This window comes from Corythoichthys intestinalis, chromosome 15, assembly GCF_030265065.1.
Source record: "Corythoichthys intestinalis isolate RoL2023-P3 chromosome 15, ASM3026506v1, whole genome shotgun sequence".
Taxonomy (NCBI): Eukaryota; Metazoa; Chordata; class Actinopteri; order Syngnathiformes; family Syngnathidae; genus Corythoichthys; species Corythoichthys intestinalis.
In genome coordinates this window covers 32,954,015-32,981,956 of record NC_080409.1, presented here as the reverse complement: position 1 = coordinate 32,981,956, position 27,942 = coordinate 32,954,015, and the positions used below count along the sequence as shown (strand labels likewise).

Sequence of the window (27,942 nt, the reverse complement as noted above, 5' to 3'; positions counted from 1 at the left end):
GGCATTAAAGATGAGACGTGTCTGGGTCTTTCAGCATGACAATGATCCCAAACAGACAGCCAGGGCAACAAAGGAGTGGCTTCGTAAGAAGCATTTCAAGGTCCTGGAGTGGCCTAGCCAGTCTGCAGATCTCAACCCCATAGAAAATCTGTGAGAGAGTTGAAAGTCCGTGTTGCCCAACGACAGCCCCAAAACATTACTGCTCTAGAAGAGATCTACATGGAGGAATGGGCCAAAATACCAGCAACAGTGTGTGAAAAGCTTTTGAAGAGTTACAGAAAACGTTTGGCCTCAGTTATTGCCAACAAAGGGTACATAACAAAGTATTGAGGTGAACTTTTGGTATTGACCAAATACTTATTTTCCAATATGATTTGCAAATTAATTCTTTAAAAATCAAACAATGTGATTTTCTGGGTTTTTTGTCCACATTCTGTCTTTCATGGTTGAGGTTTGCCCATGTTGACAGTTACAGGCCTCTCTAATATTTTCAAGTGGGAGAACGTGCACAATTAGTGGTTGACTAAATACTTATTTGCCCCACTGTACTTATTTTCTTCACTGTATGTACTGTCACCCATTCAGAAGAGTTCACAAAATAGTGTGCACTGCAGCAATTTGGAAATATGTTTACTGACACTTTGGATTTTTCCCAACAGGCTTTGCAGTCTGACTCTAAAAAAGCTGGTTGTTCTCAGAGAACTGGACAAGGAGCTCATCTCTGTAGTCATTGCCGTCAAAATCCAAGTAGGAAAACACACGCTCGCTAATGCGCTTAATGAAGCACAATGAGTAAGTTCACACATGTAAGACAAAGTGTGCCATATTTGTGTGTCTTCAGGGTTCAAAGCGCATCCTGAGGTCCCACGAGATCATGCTGCCACCCAGCGGGTCTGTTGAGACGGACCTGGCCCTCACCTTTTCATTGCAGGTGCGTATGAGGAGTTTCATCAAATCCATTCAGGATTTTCATGGCACGCTCATTGGCGACTGTTGAAAACCCACAGCAATTGACACATTCACTGAAAATATTTCCAAGTGACATTGACCGTTTTGCCGTCTCAGTATCCTCATTTCCTGAAGCGCGAGGGCAACAAGCTTCAGATCCTACTGCAGAGACGCAAACGCTACAAGAACCGAACCATCCTGGGCTACAAGACGCTGGCTGTGGGCTGCATCGACATGGCCGAGGTAAGCGGCCAGCTTCCATGTTCCGCCTTGAAAAATTCTTTTATAAAGAACAAACAACACATACTAGTACAAATGACATTCATGCCCAATCTGACCACACTGTTGACAACTGATCGACAAATAATGATTAAATTTTGGGGGACACATTTCAAATTTCTTTAGAGCTGTTAACCCTTTGGAGAGCGACACGGAAATGTTATGGGAGTGACCGGTCGCTTGTGACTGCTGTGTTGGTGAAGTCTGACACTGTTGACCCTTTCTACTGACTCCATTTTGAAAGGTTTAAAGAAGGCTCACCCAAAGCAAGTTGACAATTTATTCAGGTGGACAGCGATCAAAACGGCAAGGCGAAACAGACACAGACTCAGGCGAGGAGGCAAACTCGTTCCAAGGTCACCATATCAGAAGTTAGCAAAAGGTTTCCGAGAAAAATGACAACGATTAGTTAAACATTCAGTCTTTTGAAGGCTCTCGCGGGGTGGGCCGTGGGCAGGAAGGAGAGTGTGTTTGGGATTGTTGTCTGTTTGTGGTTTGGACAGAAGGATTCGGGAGTTACTGTTGTCTGGGCAATGAGGGTTGAGGATTTTGTCACCTCAGCGTCAAAGGGGCTCTTGGAGTCTTATCAGTTGGATATTGGGCGTTCTCCAGTGTTCGTTGTGTTGAGACAGAGCGTCCCGCCATTTGTTCTGGACTGTCTGGGAGAACTGATTGCGAGAGAGAGATTGCTCAGTCATCTGTATAACGCACGCGCGGGGCTTCTGTGATAAGTAGAGCTGGGAATCTTTGGGCACCTAACGATTCGATTACGATTATGATACAGAGGCTCCGATTCGATTATAAAACAATTATTGATGCACCCCCCCTCCTTTTTTTTTTTTTTTAAATAATATTTTGTACATTAGTTCCAAAATTGTTCAAAAATCCTCACAGGCTAAACCAAACTACTATTTCAGTATCAAGTTAACATATAACAGTAAACAAATATACAATAATAACAGTAGATAAAAAACTCCAGTCCCCATTCAGTATCAGCAGCTTTAAACTACATTCAATTAATTTAATGTTGTGAATCAACTGTTACAGCTGTTAAAATTGCTCCCGTTATTCCACAATTTCCCTTCTGTCTACTTTTGTCAAAGTTTTAAAACTATTTCATCATTTAAAGATAGATTCAAGACAAGATTCTGCCGATTTAGGAGTATTTTAGATAAAAAGTTAATTAGGTTCGCTACAACACAGCCTTCTAGAGAGGTCTACTGCTTTAAGATGGTGGCTGTTTACTTGCGCCGGAAAGTCTGTCATTTCGCATCTCTGTTCAATAATACATGTTCTAACACCGACGTCATCTGTCATTTTGCATCTAGTTCTACATATATATGATATCTACTGTAGCCGTATGTTTGTACCAACTAGCAACTGGGCGTTGTTTGTAGCGGCTGTCAGCCGCAGTCAGGTATGATTGTTTTTTTATATAGCGGCATGAGTTGAACATGATATTTACTCTCGGTCCGTTCTTCATTGCGTCCCAAAGACCGCGCTGACTGTGTTTTACTTCCGCTTTACCTGGTATAATTCATTAATCGGAATTTGGATATTTGTGAATCGTTCCCGAATCTTCCACGTCCGAATCGCGAATAATCTAAGAATCGGAAATTTCGCACGTCTCGAGTGATAAGAAGGCATTGTTTATCTCTTATTCCCAATATTTCCTTAAACTATGCTATAAGAGCTATTTACTTTATATTGGGTAATACAAACAGTTAGACGGTGCCTACGAGAAAAGGTACCATCTCCTTCAAAGTATTGGCCAAAGGTTTGGACTCACCTTCTCATTGGATGCATAAAATAACCACAGCCTATACTGTAGCATTTTTTCTATGTGCCTTATAATGCACTTTTTTATATATGAAAAAAAGTTTTAAAATATATCATTCATTGAAGGTGCGCCTTATAATCCGGTGCGCCTTGTTGTGCGGAAAATACGGTAATTTTTTTTCTCATGTCGGAATTCAATGATTTTTTTTTTTTTTGTATTTCTTTGGCTTAATGAGGTTATGTAATGGGGTATTGTACAGTATTATTATAATAACAGTCTTTGTGCTCTGAGAAAAAAATCATTGCTTAAAAAAAAAAAATCCAACACAAACATAAGCAGTTACTGACAATGTTACTCATTATTTGAGTATTCTTTTCACTGGATAATTTTTTACTTGTACTTGAGTACATTTTTTGGATGACTACTTTTACTTTTTGTTGGGTCTAAAACTCGTTCTTTAACTTAATTATTTACCCAAGGCAAGCTGACAAAAGGCAGGGCACGGTGAGACAGAGTCAGAGAGTTGACATTTTTCAACCTGCAGGTTGGGAGAGCCAGGAGACAGAGTTCCGCAACCAATGCTGTCTCATCGAAGTCTCTCTCTGAACTCCCCCGCGCTGCACTTTTATTGAGGGCTTGTTGCTGGGCGGAATACAGTTACAACACTGTTGTCCAACGTGGCAGTATTCTAGTCATTGATTGAACAGTCACACTCTTGATTGAATTAACAATCACACTCTTGAGCAGGCAAGATATCTTTGTTTTGAACACACATTTGCACTCAAAATACTGTAACTTGGTGGAAAAGTACTGAGACGTGTGATGAATCAACATATGTGTGTGTATCTATTTATCAGCAGAATGTGAGCAATTGCCTGTAAGCACATGATTATGGGCTAAAACTGTATTCTTCATAATAGCTTGGGAGTGCGCGTATAAAAGCTGTGGGAGAGCAAACTGGCATAATATATTTGGCATATAAAAACAAGCTTATCTTACATTTTTACTTGAGTAATATTATTTTGAAGTAACGCTACTGTCCCGCTGTGCCATCTCTCGTCATCAACCAAATAGTAGTAAAGCACGCTTTCACATTGTCAGTAACTGTAACGGCGTTGCAAAGATGGGAAAAGTAATTAATTAGATTACTCACTACTGAGAAAAATAACGCTGTTATACTCTAACGCCGTGATTAACAACACTGGTCTTCGGACCCATTAATTTTGATCAATTTTGTCATCCCGCAGGTGATGCAGCACCCGACGGAGGGAGGTCAGGTGCTGCCTCTATGCAGCCACCAGAAGGACCTGCTCGGAAAGGTGGCCGAGATCTGGATCTTCTCCCTCTCCAGCCAGCCCATCGACCATGAAGACGGTGGCTTGCAAGCCGGACACAAGATCAAATGCTCCGGTAACACCCTGAATGTACGCAGTGATTTTGTGTACATTCCGAACGCTTTTTCTTACTTTTCAGATAACTACTCAGAAGAGGAGTATGAGAGCTTCTCCTCAGAGCAGGAAGCCAGCGACGATGCAGCACAGACTCAGGTGACCTTAGTTAGAATTTGAAAAATGTTCAAAATTAAAAGACAAATAACATTTTTTTGGGCTGCTTTTTAGGATCTGGAAGATGATGAGTACGACGTGCGAAAGCCAAAGAAGCAGAGAAGGTCCATCGTCAGGACGGCGTCTATCACAAGAGTTAATAAAAAATGATAATTAATCCTATAGGCTGGGTGTGAACTAGGACTGCCACAAATGATTATTTGTCGACTTATCTGATAATGACTTTTTAACCGATATCCCGATATTGTCCAACTTGAAAAGTCCGATAACGATATATGGCGGAAAACAGAGACAAGACTGAAAAAGCAGTTTCTGCTCTTGCGCTCCACTTTAAAAGAAACTGCTGTATTTTAAGACAGAACAACTGTTATGTTTGATAGAACAATATGTCTAAATGCTGCCATAGCAGATTCATGGCGCATTAAGCCCGCAAACTATTTTTAACTTGTCTGTTTTACCCTGAAAACCCCCGTTTACAGACATCGCGCAACCGCTTTTGTTTCAACCCAGCCATAAAACGAAGGTAATTAATTAAATTTATTATTCAAAATGTCTGTTGTTTGTAGCTTAGAATCATTAACTGATGTCTCATATTTCGTTTGAAAAAACACGACTTTAAAAAATGATTCACTCGCATATTTAAAACTTTTAAACAAATTATGTCACAATGAAAAAAATGGCGTCTGTAAAAAAGTCACGGATATCTACCTCATAACTATCACTTAATTGATTTTTTTTTTTGTTACTGTCGCATTTTCTATGATATTTTACATGATAAATAATCCAAACAAAGAAAAATTGAAAAAACAAAAAAAAAACGTTTAAAATGGTACATTTATGAAAAAGAAAATCTCGACCACTCATTTATGTGTGCGATTTCTGCATCGCGACTCTTGTTATATTACCATGTTTCACCCATAAATTCCCCCCAAAATCCAGCTGTGGCCATTCACAGCTGTGTCTTGACACTCAGTGATACATGCTACATGGAGTTTTTGGATCGAAACAAGTTAAGTACTCGATAATATCTCCTTAAATTCATGGCGTCTGTAATTCTGCTCTCGCGTGCTCTCACCTCCAGATAGGGTTTTGCTGTTTAAAAAACTTTTTTTTAAATAAATGCCCTCCTGTTCAAAATTGTTCTTTCCCCAGAAAATTGAGATTTTAAGCTTTCCAATGATGTATCACACATGCATATTAGATACTTTTGAAAATTGCCCAAATTGGGGGTCTCATAGCGGAACTTCAAGTCACCTGAGTGTTTTCCGCCCTATGCGTTCGTGTGCTTAACGTGTTATTTCTAATTTTATTGTGATATCCCACTGCATGCTTTAATAATGATAAATGTAACAACTTCAAGATCTTCCAAATAATATGAACATTCATTCATTAATCTTCGAAACCACTTCCCCTCACGATTCAGTGAAAAATAAGAGAACAACTTCAACTGAAGTTATAGAAAATAAATGTCCCGTACAAATAACATAAACTGAAATGTCCATAATTAAATAAAAGGAATCATTCACACTTACTGTAAATCATGTTTACAGTAGTTAACCCAAAGAGACACTTGGGGGCGACCAAAGCATTAAAAATACAGGCAAGCAAATGCAATGACAATTCCCAAGATGCATTTTCCTGGGCTTTTGCACAGTTTTGTATTTTATTACTTTTCTAGTTTTCTTAGTGACAATTTCTTTCTGGTAATGCAATAAGTTAATAATTCATTATTTTTCAATAATTTATTGTTCATTTAATTTTTGCACCATGAATGCAAATGGTGTGCTGACATAACAAATCTCAAACATGTTTATTTGTAGACGTAATATGGTCTGAAAGAGTAATAATCACTGTGCATAACTTTTGTCGGTGCTAATACAAAGGCAGATGGCATTGAATTTACTCTCTAGCTACTGTATTAGTTCATAATTGATAACAAAAATTAATGTAAATATGACCAAATATCTTTTTTAAATGACTATAAGTCGGTACGTTTTTCCCCCATTTTGTATTTAGCGGTCTGCAGTCCAGTGCGGCTTATTTGATGATTTATTTGGGTTAATAGGCAACACATTATTTGATAGCCGTGTCATGACACTGCCATCATGCGCATAAATGAATGCTTATGCCAGATGTTATTAAGTGTTATCCCGCAAATTATGCCACTAATGCTAGGATCTTTTACATCCATTCAAAAGTGAGACACAAAATAACATCTGTCATAAGCATTCATTAATGCTAATGGCAGTGTCATGTCATTATTATGATGGTCATATGACAGTCTTATGGCGCCACCGTCAAATAATGTGTTAACAAATACCATAACTAGCAATTACTGAAACAACTGGAACAGTAACTGAAGAAGTAATTAGCACAGAACATGAATTTTGATTGTTGTTCACATCTGTAGCGCTGCAATGCATGCTAGGAGGCATGTTGGATGACAACAGTGTTGACAGCAGGTGGTAGCAGAGGTTGACTGTCTCCCTCAAGGGAGCAGTGATGGCCAAATGAAGCTTTGCAGCCAATAGGTTCAAAGCTTCATGTCTTATGTTGCCGATGTCAAATAAATTGTTATTGGAGAATATCTTTTGGGGTAAATATCCCATAATACAGTGAGGACAGCTGCGGCTTATAGTCCAGTGCGGCTTATCTATGAACAAATGCGGTTTCCGAGTCAAATTTGGTGGGTGGCGGCTTACAGTCAGGTGCGCCTTATAGTCTGAAAATTACGGTAATCACCAATAATTTTTGTTATTTTAGTCAAAATTGTTGTTTTCCACCACTAAAGCAGATGTTTGCAAATATGTACTTTTGATTGGTCATAAAGATAGTTGTATGCTTTCATTGAGTGTTACGGTCATCAAAAAGTATTTACTTTTTTTTTTTTTTAAGTATGTAATTAATTTGAAAAGAAAAATAATATTTTTTTAAATGAAGTGTTTCCCTTTTTTTAATCAAAAAATGTAAAAAGATAAATAAAAAAAACCTATTTAGCGATTAAAAAATCTCTAAAACATTAAAGCTTAAAAAAGGTATATTAATTTTCTTTTGTTAAAAAAATAATCATAATAAAAAGAATATTATTTTAAAAATATGAAATAAATAAATAATGGAATATTTACTATAATATACTCATTGATGCCTCTTGAGAGCGAGAGATGTCACACAAACATAATTAAGATCAAGCCAACATAAAAAGCTTTTTAAAACATTCACTGCCATTGATGGCGTCCATCAGGGGCGGACTGGTAATCTGTAACTTCTGGAGGATCACAGAACGGCCGGTGCTCTGGACGGCCGGCGGCTGCCATACACACATCACTGTTTTTATCCCCCTATCCGCCATCATTATCTACAGTTCGTACCTAATCCGACAGGTGGCAGCAATGCGCCTGGCTATTAACCGCCAATCTTATAGGAGAACGAAGAAGTGAGCCATTGCCGCAAGTCGCTGTGACTCTGAAAGACTTGCTGTGGCCCACGAAGGGGCAGGATAGAGCGATAAGAGCTTTGGCGGACTTTCTAGTTGCCATCGGGCTGAGATGGAATGAAGAGTTGTTAGGGATATTGGCAATTGTTATCCACCAGGTAGCTACAATTTAAATGAAATAAATGGCAACTAAAGAGCTAGTATTTTAGCTGTAAAAAAAAAAACGTATGCACACGCAGCAGCAATATTAATTCAGAAGAAATATAACAAAATATTAATAAAATGAATGATTTTACTTTAAAGTTTAGGTAGTTAAATTAATTTGTATATTTTTAATCATTTATATATCGTTTTGTTTTCTGGTTAATACTTCCAATGAAGGTTATGTATACAGGATTTGTCTTGAAATGTTTATTGTATTTTCATTTAAATTCATTATTTGTGTGGCAAGATTAATTATGGCATAAACAATGAACTCATTTTATAGACACAGGGGATAGGTGTTATTATAATCAATTGGATACATAAAACTTGCTTTAAAAAAATAAATTCTTTCATTTGTTTATTCAGGTTGAACATAGAACTAGGGCAGAAGATGAATCCAACTCCAGTTCAGCCTTGCAGTACTTTGAGCGCCCCAAGTCAGGCAGTCACAGTCTAGACACATTTTCTTCATTTTTCTCTCAAAGTGCACGAAATTGATGCATTTTACAATAAAACATTTTTTAAAAATTCTCCCGGGGGCCATGCCCCCGGACCCCCTAGAGCAGTGGTCTCAAACCGGTCCTCAAAGGGCCGCAGAGGGTACTGGATTTCATTCCAACCAAACGAGACAAATACCTTTTCACCAATCTGGTTTCTTACAAGTGTAATCAGTTGATTGCAATCAGGTGCTGCTTATGTTAGTAGAAACCTCATTGGTTGAACTGTTTGTGCTGGATCTGTTGGAACAAAAACCAGGACCCACTGCGGCCCTTTGTGGAGTCGGTTTGAGACCGCTGCCCTAGAGGGTCTGTGTTTCCCTTCGTACAGCGATTCTTTTGGGCTGGGCTGAGTCAAAGTCCAGGGCTGCTTTTTAGTCCCAGTCCGCCCCTGGCGTCCATCCATCCAAGATGTCCATCAATCCATTTGGAGCTGGAGGTTTGGGAGTGATAAAATGGATTGGATTGGATGTCCATCCCCATCAATGGCAGCCAATGTGTTAAGACCCTATAAAACAAAGTATTTTTAGAGCAACAATGCCTCTAAGTCATTAGTCTACTATTAATACAGTTGTTGATTAGTTGTGGATTAATCAGTTAATCGTGGCAGCCCTGTGGTAAACATGAACTTTTAGATGTACAGCGTGCTGCCTTGTTGTTTATTGTGCCCTGTTTTTGTGGTCCCGTAGCAGCAAAATTTCAAGCAGAGAGTGGTGGCTCTTCTCAAGAGGTTCCGAGTGTCTGATGAGGTGATCGACACTTTGTGATAACGGCGACAAATCTGGACTCGTAGGAGGTTCTAATTTCCCTTCTCAATTATGCTTAGGTTTTAGACTCGGAGCAGGACCCGGCCGAGGTTCCTCCTGAGGTGGAGGAAGAAGATCTGGACCTCGATAGTGTCGAGTTCGACAACCCCAGCGACAGCGGACCTGAGCTGGACGACGATGACAGCGTCCTCAGCACACCCAAACCTAAACTCAAGTGAGTATGTGTGGGGATTTTTTTTTTTTTTTTTTTTTTTTTTTTAAGGGAACCTCGTACTTGAAGACTTATAGGCTCTAATTGGCCACAATTGTTCTCTTTTACTAAAATATGAAAACAAAAAAATTTTTTTTTTTGTGTTACAGTTAGTTTCTTTGTGTAGATTATATTTACTCCATCTTCTCTACTATAATGAGGACCAACACGGTAGGACAGTATAACCCAGAAATGTCAACGCCGCGACAACGTGGCCGCCGCGACAACGCAGTGAAACGTGTGCGTTAAAGTCAATCAGCCAATGCACACCAGTCGCAGTGCGGCCGTGTGTTAGACGCGTCCCAAAAGCGCTAAAAGAACGGCAGAGTTTATTATTTGACGTGAGACGCGGCCCTCCTGCGTCAATACTACTACCGGTAGCTAGGATCGGGCCGGAAGTCACTCGTATCCGCTCGATATTCAAACTAATATGCAACCGTAACCTACTTTTTGAGTCCATCAGATCTCTTGAGTGGTAGATCGGGGCACAGTTGACTTGTCTTTGTTGATTTACTGCCGTCTTCTCTGCTATAATAATAACCAACACGGCCCCGTGTTCAATACAAAACCCTCCTACCACCACAAAACAAGTAGGAACTAATATTCACACAGGAACTAAAGTTATACAACATAAAGTATACAATATAAATGAATACTACATCACATTTGCAAAATATAAACACATAATAAAATAAATAATAGCCCATTTAAATAAAATAAATTGAAATGAGCTAAAACACCTGTAATTACGGTAAATAATAAGAATAATACACAGATCCTGCTTGTACAAATTAAATTTAATAATTTCTGTGTTGCGCTTTAACTTGAGAAAATCCACCAATAAAGCTTTTGAAAACCGTTCATAAGGAAAAAAATGTTTCATTGAGGCATTTCATTTGTAAAATACATTTTAAGAATTTTGTCATTGGGATTGCTTTTCTCTTTAGCACAGGACTTCTTTTGCTTCTTTCTTTCTTTCAGAAAGAAAGCCTAGCAATACACGGGGTCTGAAAGGCAAATTGTTGTTGGATTATTATCTTTAAATACCTGCTACTTTTTGAGCAGAATTCTAGCAGTGGTGTCCAAACTATTTCACATAGGGCCGCAGTGGGAGCTGGATTTCATTCCTACAAAACAAGACGACATCTTTTCACCAATCTGGTGTCTCACAAGTGCAATCAGTTGAATGCAGTCAGGTGCTGCTTGTTTTACCACAAACTTCATTGGTTAAACTGTCTGTGCTCGATTGGTAGGAACAAAAATCAGGACACACAGCGGCCCTTGAGGACAGGTTTGGACACCCATGGTATAGGCTAATGTTCCTATTGTTGAAAGCACAAAAGTGTGTAATAAACAACTAGCACAATTATATTAGGGCTGTCAAACGATTAAAATTTTTAATCGAGTTAATTACAGCTTAAAAATTAATTAATCGTAATTAATCGCAATTAATCGCAATTCAAACCATCTATAAAATATGCCATATTTTTCTGTAAATTATTGTTGGAACGAAAAGATAAGACACAAGATGGATATATACATTCAACATATGGTACATAAGGACTGCATTTGTTTATTATAACAATAAATCAACAAGATGGCATTAACATTATTAACATTCTGTTAAAGCGATCCATGGATAGAAAGACTTGTAGTTCATAAAAGAAAATGTTAGTACAAGTTATAGAAATTTTATATTAAAACCCCTCTTTATGTTTTCGTTTTAATAAAATTTGTAGAATTTTCAATCAAAAAATAAACTAGTAGCCCGCCATTGTTGATGTCAATAATTACTTACACAATGCTCATGGGTGCTGAAGCCTATAAAATCAGTCGCACCCAAGCACCAGCAGAGGGCGGCAAAACTCCATAAAACACAACAAGTGAGCGTTTCACTGTACTGTCATTTAAATCTGTCTGAGCGGGTCATCTGCGTTAATTGCGTCAAATATTTTCACGTGATTAATTTAAAAAATTAATTAACGCCCGTTAACGCGATAATTTTGACAGCCCTAATTTATATTTTGCATTTTGTTTTCTTACTGTACCAAAAATGAACCGAACCGTGACCTCAAAACCGAGGTACGTACCGAACCGAGATTTTTGTGTACGTTACACCCCTACTCTTCATACATGACTACAATATTCTTCGTTCTACATGCCGGTACATTATGAGGCAACAACCAAATAGTAACGTGCCGACAGTAAGGAAACTAAATTTAATCAGATTACTGGTTAGGAAAAATGAACGCGTTACATTACTCGTTACTGAAAGAAAGTAACCAGATTACAGTTAAGTACAACACTGGTCGCTAGGTGGTGGCACGCACTTTACTGAGATCACAGCTAATGTGGTCCTACAAAAACATAATATAGTATAAGTAAATGTAGCATATTGATGATGAGATTCTGAAAAACTGCATCACAACGTAGCTTTGGTTTTAGTCTCTCTGCCCAACTGGTCTGGTCTATACTGCTGCTATGGTAATATAGTTTTTGACAAAGTAAAAGAGTGAACAATTTTTTACTTCAGGCCATATTTCGAGGGGATCTCCTTGTCCAGCTCACAGACGGAAATTGGAAGCATCCACAGCAGCCGCAGTCACCGCGAACCCCCCAGCCCGGTCAGAGCGTCAATGCATCAAACCATCAATACCGGCAATTGTATTCACGTTTCACACATTTGGGCTCAAATTCCAGATGGAACCTGATAAAAACAAGTGTGTCGGTGAGGACGATGTGTCTGACAATGTCTCTTACGTGAGTGTGCTTTCACGTACACAAAATATACACGCACACACAAAGGGATGCTGGTCAATAACTGTCATTGACACTGCCATTTGGATGTCTATCGCGATAATGTAAGCGAGTCACATATATTGTCAGGAGCATCCAGAGGCGGTGACCCCTACCACGGAGCTGGAGATGGACAACATGGACACGTTCTTGGACAGACTGCCCCCAAGTGGCAAGATGACCAAGACTGAGTCGCTCATTATTTCATCCAACAGGTAAACAAAGGTGACTTGCAAATGTAATCAACGGTTATTTTTCCGGTTCGTCAACCCGTCAGGTTGTTTACTTTTATGCTACTCTGGGCTGAAAATTTAAGCTAGAAATGTGCATTCTAAAGCAAATGTATTCGCTGAAAAAATATAACTGAATCATTGTTTTTCAAAGCAAAAGCAGATGTTTCATTAAAGACTGCAGAAACCACATAATACCAACTGTTTTCCTTATTTTGAAAAAAAATAAAAGTGTAACAAATTTTAAATGTAAAACTACAGTGAATAATAGGAAAATACTGTTTTTTTTTCAAGATGCCGATCACGTCATTTTCAAAGTATCTGAATCGGCAAAAAAATATCGGCCATGCCTTTTTTTAATATATGTATATTTTAATCACATCGTTTTCTAATTGTATTTAACGTTACAGACATAATATGTTACATTCATCCAGAGTTTTTAATTTAGGTTTAGGGTAGGATTATCAAAAATTTCCCGATAAAGGCGGCAATTATATTATTAATAAATGTGTAACGTTTACATATTTAACACTATTAATATATGCGCTGCACAACCCTCTCACTCATTGTCGCGCTCAATCGGCAATAATGCCGTTTTACCTATATAGAGAGATAAAAGGCATCGCAAAATGAGTAGAGTGAATTTTGCCAGCCTTTGGAACCGTTCTTCAACTGATTAAAACTTTGCATTCCCTCTCCCAATGATTAGAATTATCATGGGATGCAATGTGGGGAAACAAGGTGGCAATTGATTTTTGTCTTAACACCGTAAGTTATTTCCCAAAGCAGAGAAGATATATCCATTGGTTGCACGACGCACAGTCATGGTTTTACTTCCCATCATGGTTCCACTTCCCATCATGCATTGGGGCATGGCCACAGTATCATTTACTGAAAGCTCAACAAATACACTAGATGGCAATATTTAGTCACAATATACAATCACAAGTCTTTCTATCCGTGGATCCCGCTCACAGAAAGAATGTTAATAATGTAAATGCCATCTTAAGGATTTATTGTCATAATAAACAAGTACAGTACTTATGTACTGTATGTTGAATGTATATATTCGTCCGAGTTTTATTCATTTTTTTTCTTAATGCATTGCCAAAATGTATATGATCGGGAAAAATTATCGGGAATGATTGGAATTGAATCGGGAGCAAAAAAAAAAGCAATCGGATCGGGAAATATCGGGATCGGCAGATACTCAAACTAAAACGATCAGGATCGGATCGGGAGAAAAAAAATATGATCGGAACATCCCTAGTTTTTTTGTTTCAACAAATTTTGTACACAAACTAAATTATTTAATATTAAGATGCTCATAGAAGAGGATTTATATTAAGATTAATCTCAGGGTTTACGCGGGTCATTAAAAGGCATTAAAAGTCATTAAATGGATTTTGTCACAATTCAAGCATTAAACTAAATATTTGAGGCATTAAAGTTATGTAAACTTGAAGGTTTAAGAAACCTTTTTCACATAATTTATAGAGTTGTCAGATATTATCAGGTAGCCAATAATATCTGCCGATAAAATCATTTTAAAATGATATCGAATAATATCGACATCATTATTTCATGATCAGTGATCATGATCTAACCCTTTAGTCCAATACAGTGATCCCTCGCTACTTCGCGCTTCAAACTTCACGCCCTCACTCCATCGCGGATTTTTTTTCAATTTAAAAAAAAAATACGGATGAGCTGTCCGGAGCCGATTGCGTAGTCTCACTTTCCCTGCTCTTTGTTGCTCAGGCAATATTTGATCTTGCCACAGATGCCTGGAACTCGAAGCTTCAAAGCACCACATGCGTTAGTCATCGTTTAACTTGTTAAACAGTTGCTGTGGCAACTTATTGTGTGTAAGTGAGCAGCTTGAGTGGATTTGGGTGGACTCACTCAAAGAAGCATTTAATGAAAACAAGCATTTTTCTACTTTATTCTTGTTTAAAAATAATTTGGTGAGACAATAACATGTTTAAAACTTATAAATATTACATTTGAAGTGCTTAAAAACCATTTATTAATTATATATATATATATATATATATATATATATATATATTTATTTATACATAAAAGTTTTTTTTTAATTATACTTTGGGGAAAAAAAGTGAAATAACACGTCTCATATGTATCTATTTCCAATGCTAAATTTGAATAATGAATTGAGCACACACACACACACAAAAAGAATTGTTGGGGGGGCTACTTTGCCGTTTTTCACTTATCACGGTGAGTTCTGGTCCCTATTAACCGCGAAACATGAGGGATCACTGTATGTTGCATGTTGTCTTCGAAGTGAATGTCGAAGCCTTCTGCTTTTGTTCAAGGGCTGGTCACACCTTAGCACAGCAGTAATGCTTAATGACCATTAGCTTTCTCCAAACTAAGATGCTTGTGATTTGTTTTTTAACCATACCAATTGCATTAACCCTTGTGCAGTATATTTTTTTTATACCTCTCGCAGTATTGGGGATGAAGTCTGGCGCCCTCTTGAGGGTGTGATAACAAAGTCATTTCTGAATATTTTTTTACTTGCGACATCTCAAAATGTTCACTAGCATCAGACCTATCCATACGTATATAGTTTTTATTTATTTATTTATTTTGGATGCCCTCTATGGACAATAAAAGCAATAGTGTGCTATGAACAAAACTAACAATGTTGTATGTAATATATAAAAACAAATCCAAGTAGGAATATTTGATATCAGGTCATTAGAGGCTTGAATATGTTCATAAATTATAACATCATTTTTTTGGGGGAACTCAAAATTTTTTTACTATGGCAATTTCAAAATTTTTACCCCTCTCGCAGTATTGGGGATGAAGTCTGGCGCCCTCTTGAGGGTGTGATAACTAAGTCATTTCTAAATATTTTTTTACTTGCGACATCTCAAAATGTTCATTAGCATCAGACCTATCCATACGTATATAGTTTTTATTTATTTATTTATTTTGGATGCCCTCTATGGACAATAAAAGCAATAGTGTGCTATGAACAAAACTAACAATGTTGTATGTAATATATAAAAACACATCCAAGTAGGAATATTTGATATCAGATAATTAGAGGCTTGAATATGTTCATAAATTATAACATCAATTTTTTTTTGGAACTCAACATTTTTTTATAATGGAAATTTTAACATTTTTACCCCTCTCGCAGTATTGGGGATGAAGTCTGGCGCCCTCTTGAGGGTGTGATAACTAAGTCATTTCTGAATATTTTTTTACTTGCGACATCTCAAAATGTTCACTAGCATCAGACCTATCCATACGTATATAGTTTTTATTTATTTATTTATTTTGGATGCCCTCTATGGACAATAAAAGCAATAGTGTGCTATGAACAAAACTAACAATGTTGTATGTAATATATAAAAACAAATCCAAGTAGGAATATTTGATATCAGGTCATTAGAGGCTTGAATATGTTCATAAATTATAACATCATTTTTTGGGGGGAACTCAAAATTTTTTTACTATGGCAATTTCAAAATTTTTACCCCTCTCGCAGTATTGGGGATGAAGTCTGGCGCCCTCTTGAGGGTGTGATAACTAAGTCATTTCTAAATATTTTTTTACTTGCAACATCTCAAAATGTTCACTAGCATCAGACCTATCCATACGTGTATAGTTTTTATTTATTTATTTATTCTGAATGCCCTCTGTGGACAATAAAAGCAATAGTGTGCTATGAACAAAACTAACGATGTTGTATGTAATATATAAAAACACATCCAAGTAGGAATATTTGATATCAGATAATTAGAGGCTTGAATATGTTCATAAGTTATAACATCAAATTTTTTTTGGAACTCAACATTTTTTTATAATGGCAATTTTAACATTTTTACCCCTCTCGCAGTATTGGGGATGAAGTCTGGCGCCCTCTTGAGGGTGTGATAACCAAGTCATTTCTAAATATTTTTTTACTTGCGACATCTCAAAATGTTCACTAGCATCAGACCTATCCATACATATATAGTTTTAATATATTTATTTATTCTGAATGCCCTCTATGGACAATAAAAGCAATAGTGTGCTATGAACAAAACTAACAATGTTGTATGTAATATATAAAAACAAATCCAAGTAGGAATATTTGATATCTGGTCATTAGAGCTTTGAATATGTTAATAAATTATAACATCAAAATTTATTTGAGGAACTCAACATTTTTAGACAATGGCAATTTCAAAATTTTTACCCCTCTCGCAGTATTGGGGATGAAGCCTTGCGCCCTCTTGAGGGTGTGTAACTAAGTCATTTCTGAATATTTTTTTACTAGTGACATCTGAAAATGAAATGGAAAATTTTTACCCCTCTTGCAGTATTGGAGCCAAAAGTCACTCTTGGAAGTGTGACAACTAAGTCATTTCTGAATATTGTTTTTTTTTTTTACCTTCAACCACTAAAAATATTCACTGGCATCAGAATAACAGTCAACAAGTCACAACAACTAGAAGAATTTTGAATTAACAGAATCTATATAACTCAAACGCACAACAACAAACTACTGAACTAGAACAACAAACAACTCAACTAGAACAACAAACAACCAGTGAGCTTTTTTTTAAAAAAAAACAATTTGCACACTTTTTGGCCATGTTTTTGGCTAAAGAAAATGCCACATTTGCAGCTAATGTTTGATGCCCGTAGTCGGTTAATGCAAAGGCCACATTGCCCACATTTCTGGCTTTGTGGCGTGGCCACCACTGCGGGGTCCACCTGAGTAAAGAGGGTGAATGCATTGAAGAGAGACAGATCCAGCATATGATATGATATGGACATTGGCCATCGTAATGTCCTCCAGCAGCAAGAATATGTGGCAGATGCCTGCAAATAACACACACAAAAAAACACATCAGATGATGTCAGATGACCAGAGAGCTTTGATGCAAAGTTTTGAAAAAGACATAACATATGCTTACCTGGTCCAAGTGATCGACTGCCGCTTTACACAGATCGTAGTCCAAAATAATCTTGGGCTTTTTTTTTAAGACAATCTGCTGGATAATGTCGTCCGGGCAAAACAGATTGACAGTAGTCTCGGGGCTACTGATCCTGGCAATTGCAAAAAGCGTTGGGCCAGGCAATAGAATAGGGGGCAGGTTGAAGTGCCTCGAAACTTCATTTGTAGAGGACCACACAATTTCTTGGTTTTTGGCAAGCCATGGAGTGCTGACCTGATTCTGTTGTTGTTGCTCCTCTGCTGCTTCTGCTGTAACCTCCTCAAAATCCTAATCATCATCCTCTTCCTCCTCTCCTACAAGTGGCTCAAAATCTTCATCATAGTCTTGTGACACATCATCCTTTTCATCCATTGAGTCTGTGGGACATTCCTCCTCCAACACCATTTTTGTTGCCTCCTCAAGAAAAAATATTCTCGCCATCTCTGCTCACCAGCAGTCACAGGGAGTAAAATGGCCTTTGAGCCGTTGGACCCCATATAAAGTTGTTTACAAACGTGACCATTCACTGAGCCAATGGGAGGAGGAAAAAGTAAAACATTCTACCAATAAGAGTTGTGATTCAATAAACAACTGCATTTTGAATTCTCAAAATGTGTCACATCAAACACCTTTTTGCGCCCTGCAGACAAGGTGCTTTGAAGTGCATTCAAAGCCGCCTTCTGCAGACCTCTGCACGCAAAAGTACAAGCACACACATACGCACACGCTCGGTGACGTGAGAGTGCGCGTGCATGTACAAACGCACACGATTTCTCCCACAGTCGCGTCATAAAGTCAAACGTCACAAAAGTCAACTCATACTGTCCCATTGAACAGGCAAAGTGCGCGCGCACACACACACACATACCCACATACGCGCGTGCACACCCCCACCCTCGCACGCGCGTGCACACACCCACTCACACACAAGTGTTCGTGAGTCCACACACTGGCCCGTTCGATCAAAGCTCAACATGAAAACTTGTTTTTTTGGTAGTAAGTAAATGCGTTTGACAATGAGGGATCAATCAAGAAAAATGATAAATAATAGTCTAGTGTCCCCTGCTGGATTTTTTGTTTTTAAGATATTCATCCAGGATCCGTTACAATCTCGTGTCAGTTGACACCCCGCTGAAGCCATAAATTGTGTAATCGTGGGAAATGCACTTTCACACACCAGGTGGCAGTGCATCAAAAAACATGAGAAATTGGGATTTATAATGGGAGTCAATGGGGACGAAAGTTGGCGTAATACTCTCTGCGTCACAAAAAAGTAGGCCTCCCACATATAATAATGACAATACCAATTTTGAAACTGTGGATGGTGCCATTTTGAAGGTAAACATGTTTTGACATTTTTTGACAATTTTCAGCCCTCTAGCTTATTTTTTGATATGCTTTATATATGATAATATGATGAGTAACAAAGCAAAACGCCAGGATTTGGCGCAATACTGCACAAGGGTTAATGGTGCAAAAATTAAATGAACAATATGAACTATAAACTAATTTACATACCTCATTCACTATACTGACGCTTTGTGCCTTTGTTGTTATTTGGAGCCAGAGGCACTGTGTGATTTTGCACTTGCACTTGATCCAAAAAACTGATGTTTGCACTATTTTTAATTCAACAGTAAATATAGTGGTGCAATATAAGCACTTTTTCCAAAAATCAGTTGAAGTTGCTCCCTTATTTTTCACAGAATGTTTATTGGAAAACCTTGAAGTTGTTACATTTATCATTATTAAATTATCCAGTGGGGCATCACAATATAATCAGCCATAATATGTTAAGTCCTCGACCGCATATATCGGTATCGGCTTGATATCGATATCGGATTTTTGGAGTTGGGTGATATCGGTTATCAGTTAAAAAGTCGTTATTGGAAAAATCTACTTCCAATTTGTGTGTGTGAAACTTTCTGCAGTTGGACATGGGCATTGAATTTGTTTAAAGTGGCATTAAAATCATCACATGAGATTTGCTAAAACAGTACCTGTAGAAACCCTGAATCTGAAGATTCATGCCAAAAAATTAATGTCTTCAAATTCATACCTAAGAGTGGAATTTTGATCACATCAAACTTGAATCCATAATTTAAAAAGTAAAAAATGACAAAGATAAAATATAATTAATCATTCAATCACTCCCGATCTATCAGTGTCAAAAGCAGCCACTGACTTAATGTTCATTTTTTCAAAAACGTATTCAAATTTTATTTCATCTCATAATTGAATGCCTTTTACGTGCATGCATGTCAATTCCGTCAATGGTGATCAACTCATTGACTGATCGGGAGCTGCTTTCTCAGACAGGAACCCAAGATGGCGGGCAGGCGAGGTCGCAGCACGTCGCTGAAGGAGCGCCAGCCCAGCAGACCTCAGAACGAGCGAGCCAACAGTTTGGACAACGAGCGGGCGCTGGACACTCGCAGCCACTTGCAAGCAAGTCGATTGACAATTGGAAATACGTCATAACAAATAGCACCTGCCAAAAAATCCTCCGCGTTACTTGTTACCAGTGTTGGGCATAACACCGTTGTTAATAACGGTGTTACATAACGGCGTTATTTTTGCAGAAACGGGGTAATCTAACTATTTTTTCCGCCGTTGCAATGCCGTTACCGTTACTGACGGTCAAAAACGGTCCGTTACTTACTTTGAATAAATTGAAGAAACTACCAGCCGTAGCGAGTCTACTATGCTCTGTTTATTTGTCATCCGAGACTTGGGGTGCGTTCAGGTTCATGGCAATGAAAATAGTAAACACACATAGCCTACGTTTGCAAAAACGATGGGGTTGCCGTTTCATACGGTCATAATGTGCAGGTCCTGCACCCATCCGCACCAAAACTGTTTGTAGCTTTGTAGCGATTTGTAATTTCGGAATCACTGATGAGTTTAGTAACATACACCAAACAATAAATACAGCAGAATGTCCATTTCCCGTAATTGTGGAAGCCCGTCGACATCTTTACTCCATTTGTCTTCGGCTTGCTCGTAAGGGTCAACATTGTTCACATCCTTAAGTTTGATCACATATCTGTTCTTCGCCTTAGTAATGAGTTGATCTCTTTATCAAACTGGCAAGTTAAAGTTTAATGTTCCACGAGCCAGACCTGCTTCCAGTATGGCTGTGTTGTTGTCAAACCTCACGTGATCCCCCATTCTGTGACGTAAACACTCGAGCCTAAAGCGCACGTACTTCAGAGCCGGTGTTTTCACACACAAACCGGAACAGCGCGTGCGGCAAACACATTGCCTGGCACAGCCAGACTATTCTCCCTGTATTTTTCAAACACTGTGAGAAATAGTCTTGGACCCAGCTCATTAACGGCCTCTCGAGCAAGGTACAAAATCAATCATCCAGTCAGATTCGTTTATTTGCGTGACGTGTTCTTAACGAGTAACGTCACTCTTGCGCGCCGAAAGTCGTGTCTACAACAACACAGATGGCGAACGGGAGAGCCGAGAATATGTTCCAATCCGCGGTAAAACCAGTTTTAAAGTTACCAAAAACACATTGAAACAAGTCATCGACAACAGTCAACATGGCTCGCGCTAGCCATGTTGAATAAACTTCTCCATTCTACGCTCACGCTAATTACATGCCGCTTTAACAACATCACGTCTGCCCGTCGCTGATTGGTCCACTCCACTGTCTGTTTGCTGTGGCTTGCTCCGCCCTCGGAACTTGATCCGCCGGATGATCGCCATACCAGGCAAGCAAACACACACGCAAAACAGATGCAAAGGGATATGATGGCAGAGAATTCAGAGGAAAACTTGTCCTTTACGAGGTGGAGATATAAACACTATTTCAAGTTGGTCGAAATTAAAGGAAAGAACGTGCATGTAAAGTTTATTTTTTTGTCGACATCTGTGGTAAGCAATTCAAATCTGTTTATTTTTGTTGCACTTTAAGTGTAGGATAAATCTGTTGCTGGTGTGGTGCAATAAATATTACAAGGTTCTATAAGACAACTACCTGTCTGTTCTCTATTCAACTGACTCGAATACTGCTCGGAAAATTTCAAATTCTTAGACATACATCAACTTCTTTTTAAAGTAACGGAAATAGTTACTTTCCCTGGTAACTAGTTACTTTTACTATAGAGTAATTCAGTTACTAACTTTACATTTTTACTTTTTGGAAGAAGTAGTGAGTAACTGTAACTGATTACTTTTTTAAAGTAACTTGCCCAACACTGCTCGTCGCCCGCAGATCCCGAGGAAGACTGTGTACGATCAGCTCAACCACATCCTGGTGTCGGACAACCGGCTTCCCGACAGCATCATCCTCATCAACACATCCGACTGGCAGGGACAGGTGAGCCAGCCTCCCTGACGTTTAGCTTTCTCCATGTCACGTTCTCATCTTCCTTCAGTACCTGTCGGACATGCTCCAAAACCACCGCCTGCCGGTGGTTTGCACCTGCACCACGGCTGACATCCAAGCGGCGTTCAACACCATCGTCTCCCGCATTCAGAGATTGTGAGTCTTGCTTTTACAACGCTTTGGCCCTTAGATCCTCCCCCCCCCCCCCCCCCCCCGGCTTTTTTACTTGTTGACGGACAGCAGAATTAGAAATTGATTTTAGGTTTCTTTTAGGGGATGCGCGGCCAAGAAAAGCTCACCACCTATAAAATTGTACCATTTTTTGGGGGGGTACACACACATGAAATGATGAGAATTTATTATGGAGATTCTTTTAAAAGCTAGAGTAAGCACCACGCGTTGTAATTTCTCCACTTCATTATTATTGTGGGGATGCTTTGCAAAGCGTCTTCACTATAAAGTGGAAGTGCCGTCATATTCAGACTACAAGCCGCTACTTTTTCCCCTCATTTTGAATCCTGTGGCTTATTTGTTGATTTATTTGGGTTCATAGGTAACACTTTATTTGACAGCTGCATCATAAGACTGTCATAAGACAGTCATAATTATGACATGACACTGTCATAATCATTAATGAATGCTTATGACAGATGTCATTAAGTGTCAAATTTTGTCACCAACTCCATGCAGCTCGCATCTTTTACATCCACTCAATAATGAGATTATTTGCCGGATGACACTAAATGACATATGTCATAAATCCAGAGGTGGGTAGAGTAGCCAAAAATTGTACTCAAGTAAGAGTGTTGTCACTTCAAAAAAATATTACTAAAGTGAAAGTAGTCATCCAAAAAAATGTACTCAAGTACAAGTAAAAAAGGATGCGGTGAAAAGAATACTCAAGTAATGAGTAACATTGTGAGTAACTGCTTGCATTGTTGTTTGATTTTTTTTAGTCTCAGCACAGTTATCTATAGACCCTACCCACCTACGTCACAAAACCACGTGCTCGCTGTATGGTTCCGCCCACTTGTCCGTCATTTTGTCTCTGTATTAGCATTGGTTTCAATTGATCGAGGAATTTAAAATGCATTTCATGGAAGACCCGGTGCTTTCTGATGCCGTAAACTCACTGGATGTGTTGCATAAAAGGCGTTATGTGGAAAAGCTTCGTTCTATACAGTCGCCAGATCCATATTTGATGCCTAAATCGATGATTTTTGACCGGCTGCCTTCGCCGTCTCTGCCTGACCCTGATATTTACAACTATCTTGTCCACACAAAATCAGCCTATTCTCACGAAAGTTTGAAAAACTTTAAGAGCTTGGAGGCTTATAAATGCTACATTGCTGGTTGGGTGAAACAGGTCCTCGTACACGAAAATTCGGCAGGAATCTTGTGCTCGGAAGGTGAGTTACGAAATTTTCAATTCAAAATCTTTTGTTCTTGCTAACATCCACTGTCAAGTCTAATGTATTTCATGTCATTTGTCAATGGAGCTAGGGCTTTTAATGTTTATATGGTTTAGCGATAGCACTCTCACTACATACATACGTGTATGTTGTCGGCGATTAGCCTAGCAATGATCTTAATTGTGGTTGTCAGCCCAAAACCCTCTAAATATATATTAAATGCGTCTTACCAGATATAAAATGACTACTACAATATCTGTGGTAATCGTTTGGAGCCCAGTTTTCTCGTCGAATTGCAGCAGCCCATCTCGCTCTCTCCTCTCCGGGTCTCTCGGAATCCGGTAGAACTTCAAGTCTCTCCTTCCATCTTCTCTGTTAGTGCAACCAACAGCCACACACGCCTTCACCATTTTGATTATTAATGTTAAGGAGCAGAAAAACACGCCGTAAATAGGAGGAATGTACGTAGCCGTAACAGGTTAACACTATGTTTTGACGGTCAATTGGGCGGTACCATTCAGGAGAGCGGAGTTGTGACGTCACGTGGGTAGGGTCTATATGAACTGTTGTTACAATGATATTGTACAATAACCCATTGCATAACCACATTAGGCCAAAGGAAAAAACAAAAACAAAAAAACATTGAATTCCGGTGGGAGAAATATAATGACAGAAATGAAGTATTATTCGTCCAAAGAGCACGAATGTCCTCTAGTGGAGAAAAAAACCCAAAACAAAACATTGAATTCCGGCGGGAGAAATAAAATGACAGAAATGAAGCATTATTCGTCCAAAGAGCACGAGTGCCCTCTCATGGAGAAAATAGTTCCTAGTCGATCGGGACATATTTTTGCACCTGAGTTCGAGGCTGAGTCACCTGATTTTGAGAATTTGCACATACCGATCCGATACAGGAAGAAAAACGTTTTTTTGTTATTGTTTTGTTTTAATTTTAACAAAAGTTCCAAACATGTTACAGTACTGTACTTTTTACTTTTCCGCTTTGTCTGCGAGTGTTGTGGAGTATAAAACGTATATATTTTGGCAATGCCATTATATTTCTGGATTTTTTTTTTTTTTTAACTTCGCTCTTAAAAAGCAGATCAAAGTTACAATCCTGTCAATCATCCTTAACTTTAAGTACCAAACACCTGCTGCACTGGTAACCAAGAAAAACGGTTTGGTCGTACCAGAGGCATCGCGTCCTATTAGGCAAACCAGGCAATTGCTTAGGGCCCCCCGCCAGCAGGGGCCCCCAGAGGGCCAACAGATTTAGCACACACAGCTTACTGCACTGCCGCGGCGACAAGTGTAGGGAGTGTTTCAATACTATGGGATCATTTGGCAGATTTTCTAACGATTCTGTTATCAATCCCAATCAGCACTAACCATGTCACGTAGATTATACATGTTTAAGAAAGTTCAATCAGCTATTAATACCACGTGATTGTTTGAAGAGTGACTCACCAAGTACTCCCTTGAAAGTCCTTGCCGAGTGGATTTACTTTGATTTTCACAGGCCACCTCATTATTCATGTGACTACTTAAAGAAATGGGGATTTTTCCAAAAAAGTCTATTAATGGGTCTATCATATTCTTCGTCGAATACTCTATAAGAAAAATATAACATATACACATCTAAATAATCCTAAATGATTTTATTAGTAATTTTAATACTTCTTTTAGCAAGGTTCCATGGGTATGCGTATGTTCCCATAGCAAGCAGTCCTGTTATTGTCCTACGTCACAAGCGCTGCGTATTCAGGGAGCGAGAATAGGCGTAAGGTGCGCATTTCGAGCAGAGGACTGCCACCTGTTAAAATGTGGGTGTCCATGAACAAATGTAAGTACATCCATATGAGTCAGTGTAAAGTGCTTCGTTTTCGCCACTTTTATGGCCAAGATGACCGCACGTGCACGCAGTGTGCACTCGCACCCCCCCAGCTTTGTGTTCATTATATTGCGCGAGTATGTATGTGTGTCACGTGACTCAGAAGGGCCCCATGTTGCTTGTTGCCTGGGGCCCCCGGGGACCCTTGCTACGCCTCTGGCTTGCACTGCTTAGCAGGAGGGAGGGTGAGAGGCTGTACGAGCATGAAGCAGAAAAACATAAATATATGTTATTAGGGCTGTGAAAATTATCACGTTAACGGGCGGTAATTAATTTTTCTAATTAATCACGTTAAAATATTTGACACATTTAACGCACATGCCCCGCTCAAACAGATTAAAATGACAGCACAGTGTAATGTCTACTTGTTACTTGTGTTTTTTGGTGTTTAGTCGCCCTCTGCTGGCGCTTGGGTGCGACTGATTTTATGGGTTTCAGCACCCATGAGCGTTGTGTAATTATTGACATCAACAATGGCGAGCTACTAGTTTATTTTTTGATTGAAAATTTTACTAGTTTCGTTAAAACGAAAACATTAAGAGGGGTTTTAATATAAAATTTCTATAACTTGTACTAACATTTATCTTTTAAGAACTACAAGTCTTTCTATCCATGGATCGCTCTAACAGAATGTTAATAATGTTAATGCCATCTTGTTGATTTATTGTTATAATAAACAAATACAGTACTTATGTACAGTATGTTGAATGCATATATCCGTCTTGTGTCTTATCTTTCCATTCCAACTATAATTTACATAAAAATATGGCATATTTTATAGATGGTTTGAATTGCAATTAATTACGATTAATCAATTTTTAAGCTGCAATTAACTCGATTCAAAATTTTAATCGTTTGACAGCCCTATATATTTTGAATTAAAAACCCGATCCTTTTCACCCGATTCCGATCCTCTGAAAAATGCCGCGATTGACCCGATTTCCGATCACGTGATTAGATCGGGACATCCCTCGTTTCAACCATGAAGTGACACAATAAGAAATGTCGATACTTATTCGACTTTTAATTAGCGTTATGTTCCCAACCTTGAACTGACACAATATCGACGTTTATTCAATGTTGTTTCAACCATGAACTGTCACAATATCAAAATTTATTGTTGTGCTGTCAATGGCACTAAAATATAATCACAGACTCCTAGCGCTTTCATTTGAAATAGCTTGGATGTTTATCGCCCTCAGTGGCAACCATGAGTTCAGTATAAACTTCTGCTCTAAGCCAATTTCTGTTCAGGATCTAATAACACGGTTTAATTAGAATAAGGATAATTATGTCGTGTGTGTTGGTGTGCGCACACAGCTGCAACTGCAACTCGCAGACGCCCGTCCCCATCAAGATTGCTGTGGCCGGCGGGCAGCATTACCTCGGTGCCGTTCTCCGCCTCTTTGTGGATCACCTCACCCACAAGACCCCTGACTGGCTGGGATACATGCGCTTCCTCGTCATCCCGCTCGGTGCGTACCTGCCCCTCTTTCCTCTTTATTTGGCTGCAATATAAACGTCAACAAAATTAGTCAGAGTGACCTCTTTTTTAAAATTAACTCAAATTTGTTGGGTAAGTGACATGATGAGAAGATACAGTGGGGCAAATAAGTATTTAGTCAACCACTAATTGTGCAAGTTCTCTCACTTGAAAATATTAGAGAGGCCTGTAATTGTCAACATGGGTAAACCTCAATCATGAGAGACAGAATGTGGGAAAAAAAAAACAGAAAATCACATTGTTTGATTTTTAAAGAATTTATTTGCAAATCATGGTGGAAAATAAGTATTTGGTCAATACCAAAAGTTCATCTCAATACTTTGTTATGTACCCTTTGTTGGCAATAACGGAGGCCAAACGTTTTCTGTAACTCTTCACAAGCTTTTCACACACTGTTGCTTGTATTTTGGCCCATTCCTCCATGCAGATCTCCTCTAGAGCAGTGATGTTTTGGGGCTGTTGTTGGGCAACACGGACTTTCAACTCCCTCCACAGATTTTCTATGGGGTTGAGATCTGGAGACTGGCTAGGCCACTCCAGGACCTTGAAATGCTTCTTACGAAGCCACTCCTTTGTTGCCCTGGCTGTGTGTTTGGGATCATTGTCATGCTGAAAGACCCAGCCACGTCTTATCTTCAATGCCCTTGCTGATGGAAGGAGATTTTCGCTCAAAATCTCTTGATACATGGCCCCATTCATTCTTTCCTTTACACAGATCAGTCGTCCTGGTCCCTTTGCAGAAAAACAGCCCCAAAGCATGATGTTTCCACCCCCATGCTTCACAGTGCGTATGGTGTTCTTCGGATGCAATTCAGTATTCTTTCTCCTCCAAACACGAGAACCTGTGTTTCTACCAAAAAGTTCTATTTTGGTTTCATCTGACCATAACACATTCTCCCAGTCCTCTTCTGCATCATCCAAATGCTCTCTAGCGAACCGCAGACGGGCCTGGACGTGTACTTTCTTCAGCAGGGGGACACGTCTGGCAATGCAGGATTTGAGTCCCTGGCAGCACATTGTGTTACTGATAGTAGCCTTTGTTACTGTGGTCTCATTTCTCTGTAGTTCATTCACTAG

The 27,942-nt window shown here is 38.8% G+C and overlaps 1 protein-coding gene and 1 long non-coding RNA gene across 9 annotated transcripts in view; one reads left to right on the top strand and one right to left on the bottom strand.

Annotated features, from left to right (window-relative positions):
* pacs2 (phosphofurin acidic cluster sorting protein 2) overlaps nt 1–27,942 on the top strand; it is a 109,701-nt gene that overhangs the window by 56,749 nt on the left and 25,010 nt on the right. For 4 of the 8 annotated variants that reach the window (XM_057859353.1, XM_057859354.1, XM_057859355.1 and 1 more), the window contains exons 2-15: nt 660–747; nt 842–931; nt 1,066–1,191; nt 4,255–4,554; nt 4,627–4,707; nt 9,396–9,455; nt 9,533–9,687; nt 12,257–12,347; nt 12,424–12,483; nt 12,610–12,734; nt 20,032–20,164; nt 21,945–22,049; nt 22,108–22,214; nt 26,682–26,836. In XM_057859353.1, coding sequence (XP_057715336.1) covers nt 660–747; nt 842–931; nt 1,066–1,191; nt 4,255–4,554; nt 4,627–4,707; nt 9,396–9,455; nt 9,533–9,687; nt 12,257–12,347; nt 12,424–12,483; nt 12,610–12,734; nt 20,032–20,164; nt 21,945–22,049; nt 22,108–22,214; nt 26,682–26,836 — 1,676 coding nt within the window. The remainder of the gene's footprint in view (nt 1–659; nt 748–841; nt 932–1,065; nt 1,192–4,254; nt 4,555–4,626; nt 4,708–9,395; nt 9,456–9,532; nt 9,688–12,256; nt 12,348–12,423; nt 12,484–12,609; nt 12,735–20,031; nt 20,165–21,944; nt 22,050–22,107; nt 22,215–26,681; nt 26,837–27,942) is intronic. The other 4 variants (XM_057859356.1, XM_057859360.1, XM_057859361.1 and 1 more) reach the window with 2 other exon arrangements.
* Nucleotides 16,902–19,185, bottom strand: LOC130930972 (uncharacterized). The gene is made up of 2 exons (XR_009067148.1): nt 17,696–19,185; nt 16,902–17,600 (listed from the first exon to the last, which is right to left on the bottom strand). It is a non-coding gene; the product is annotated as an uncharacterized LOC130930972 (long non-coding RNA).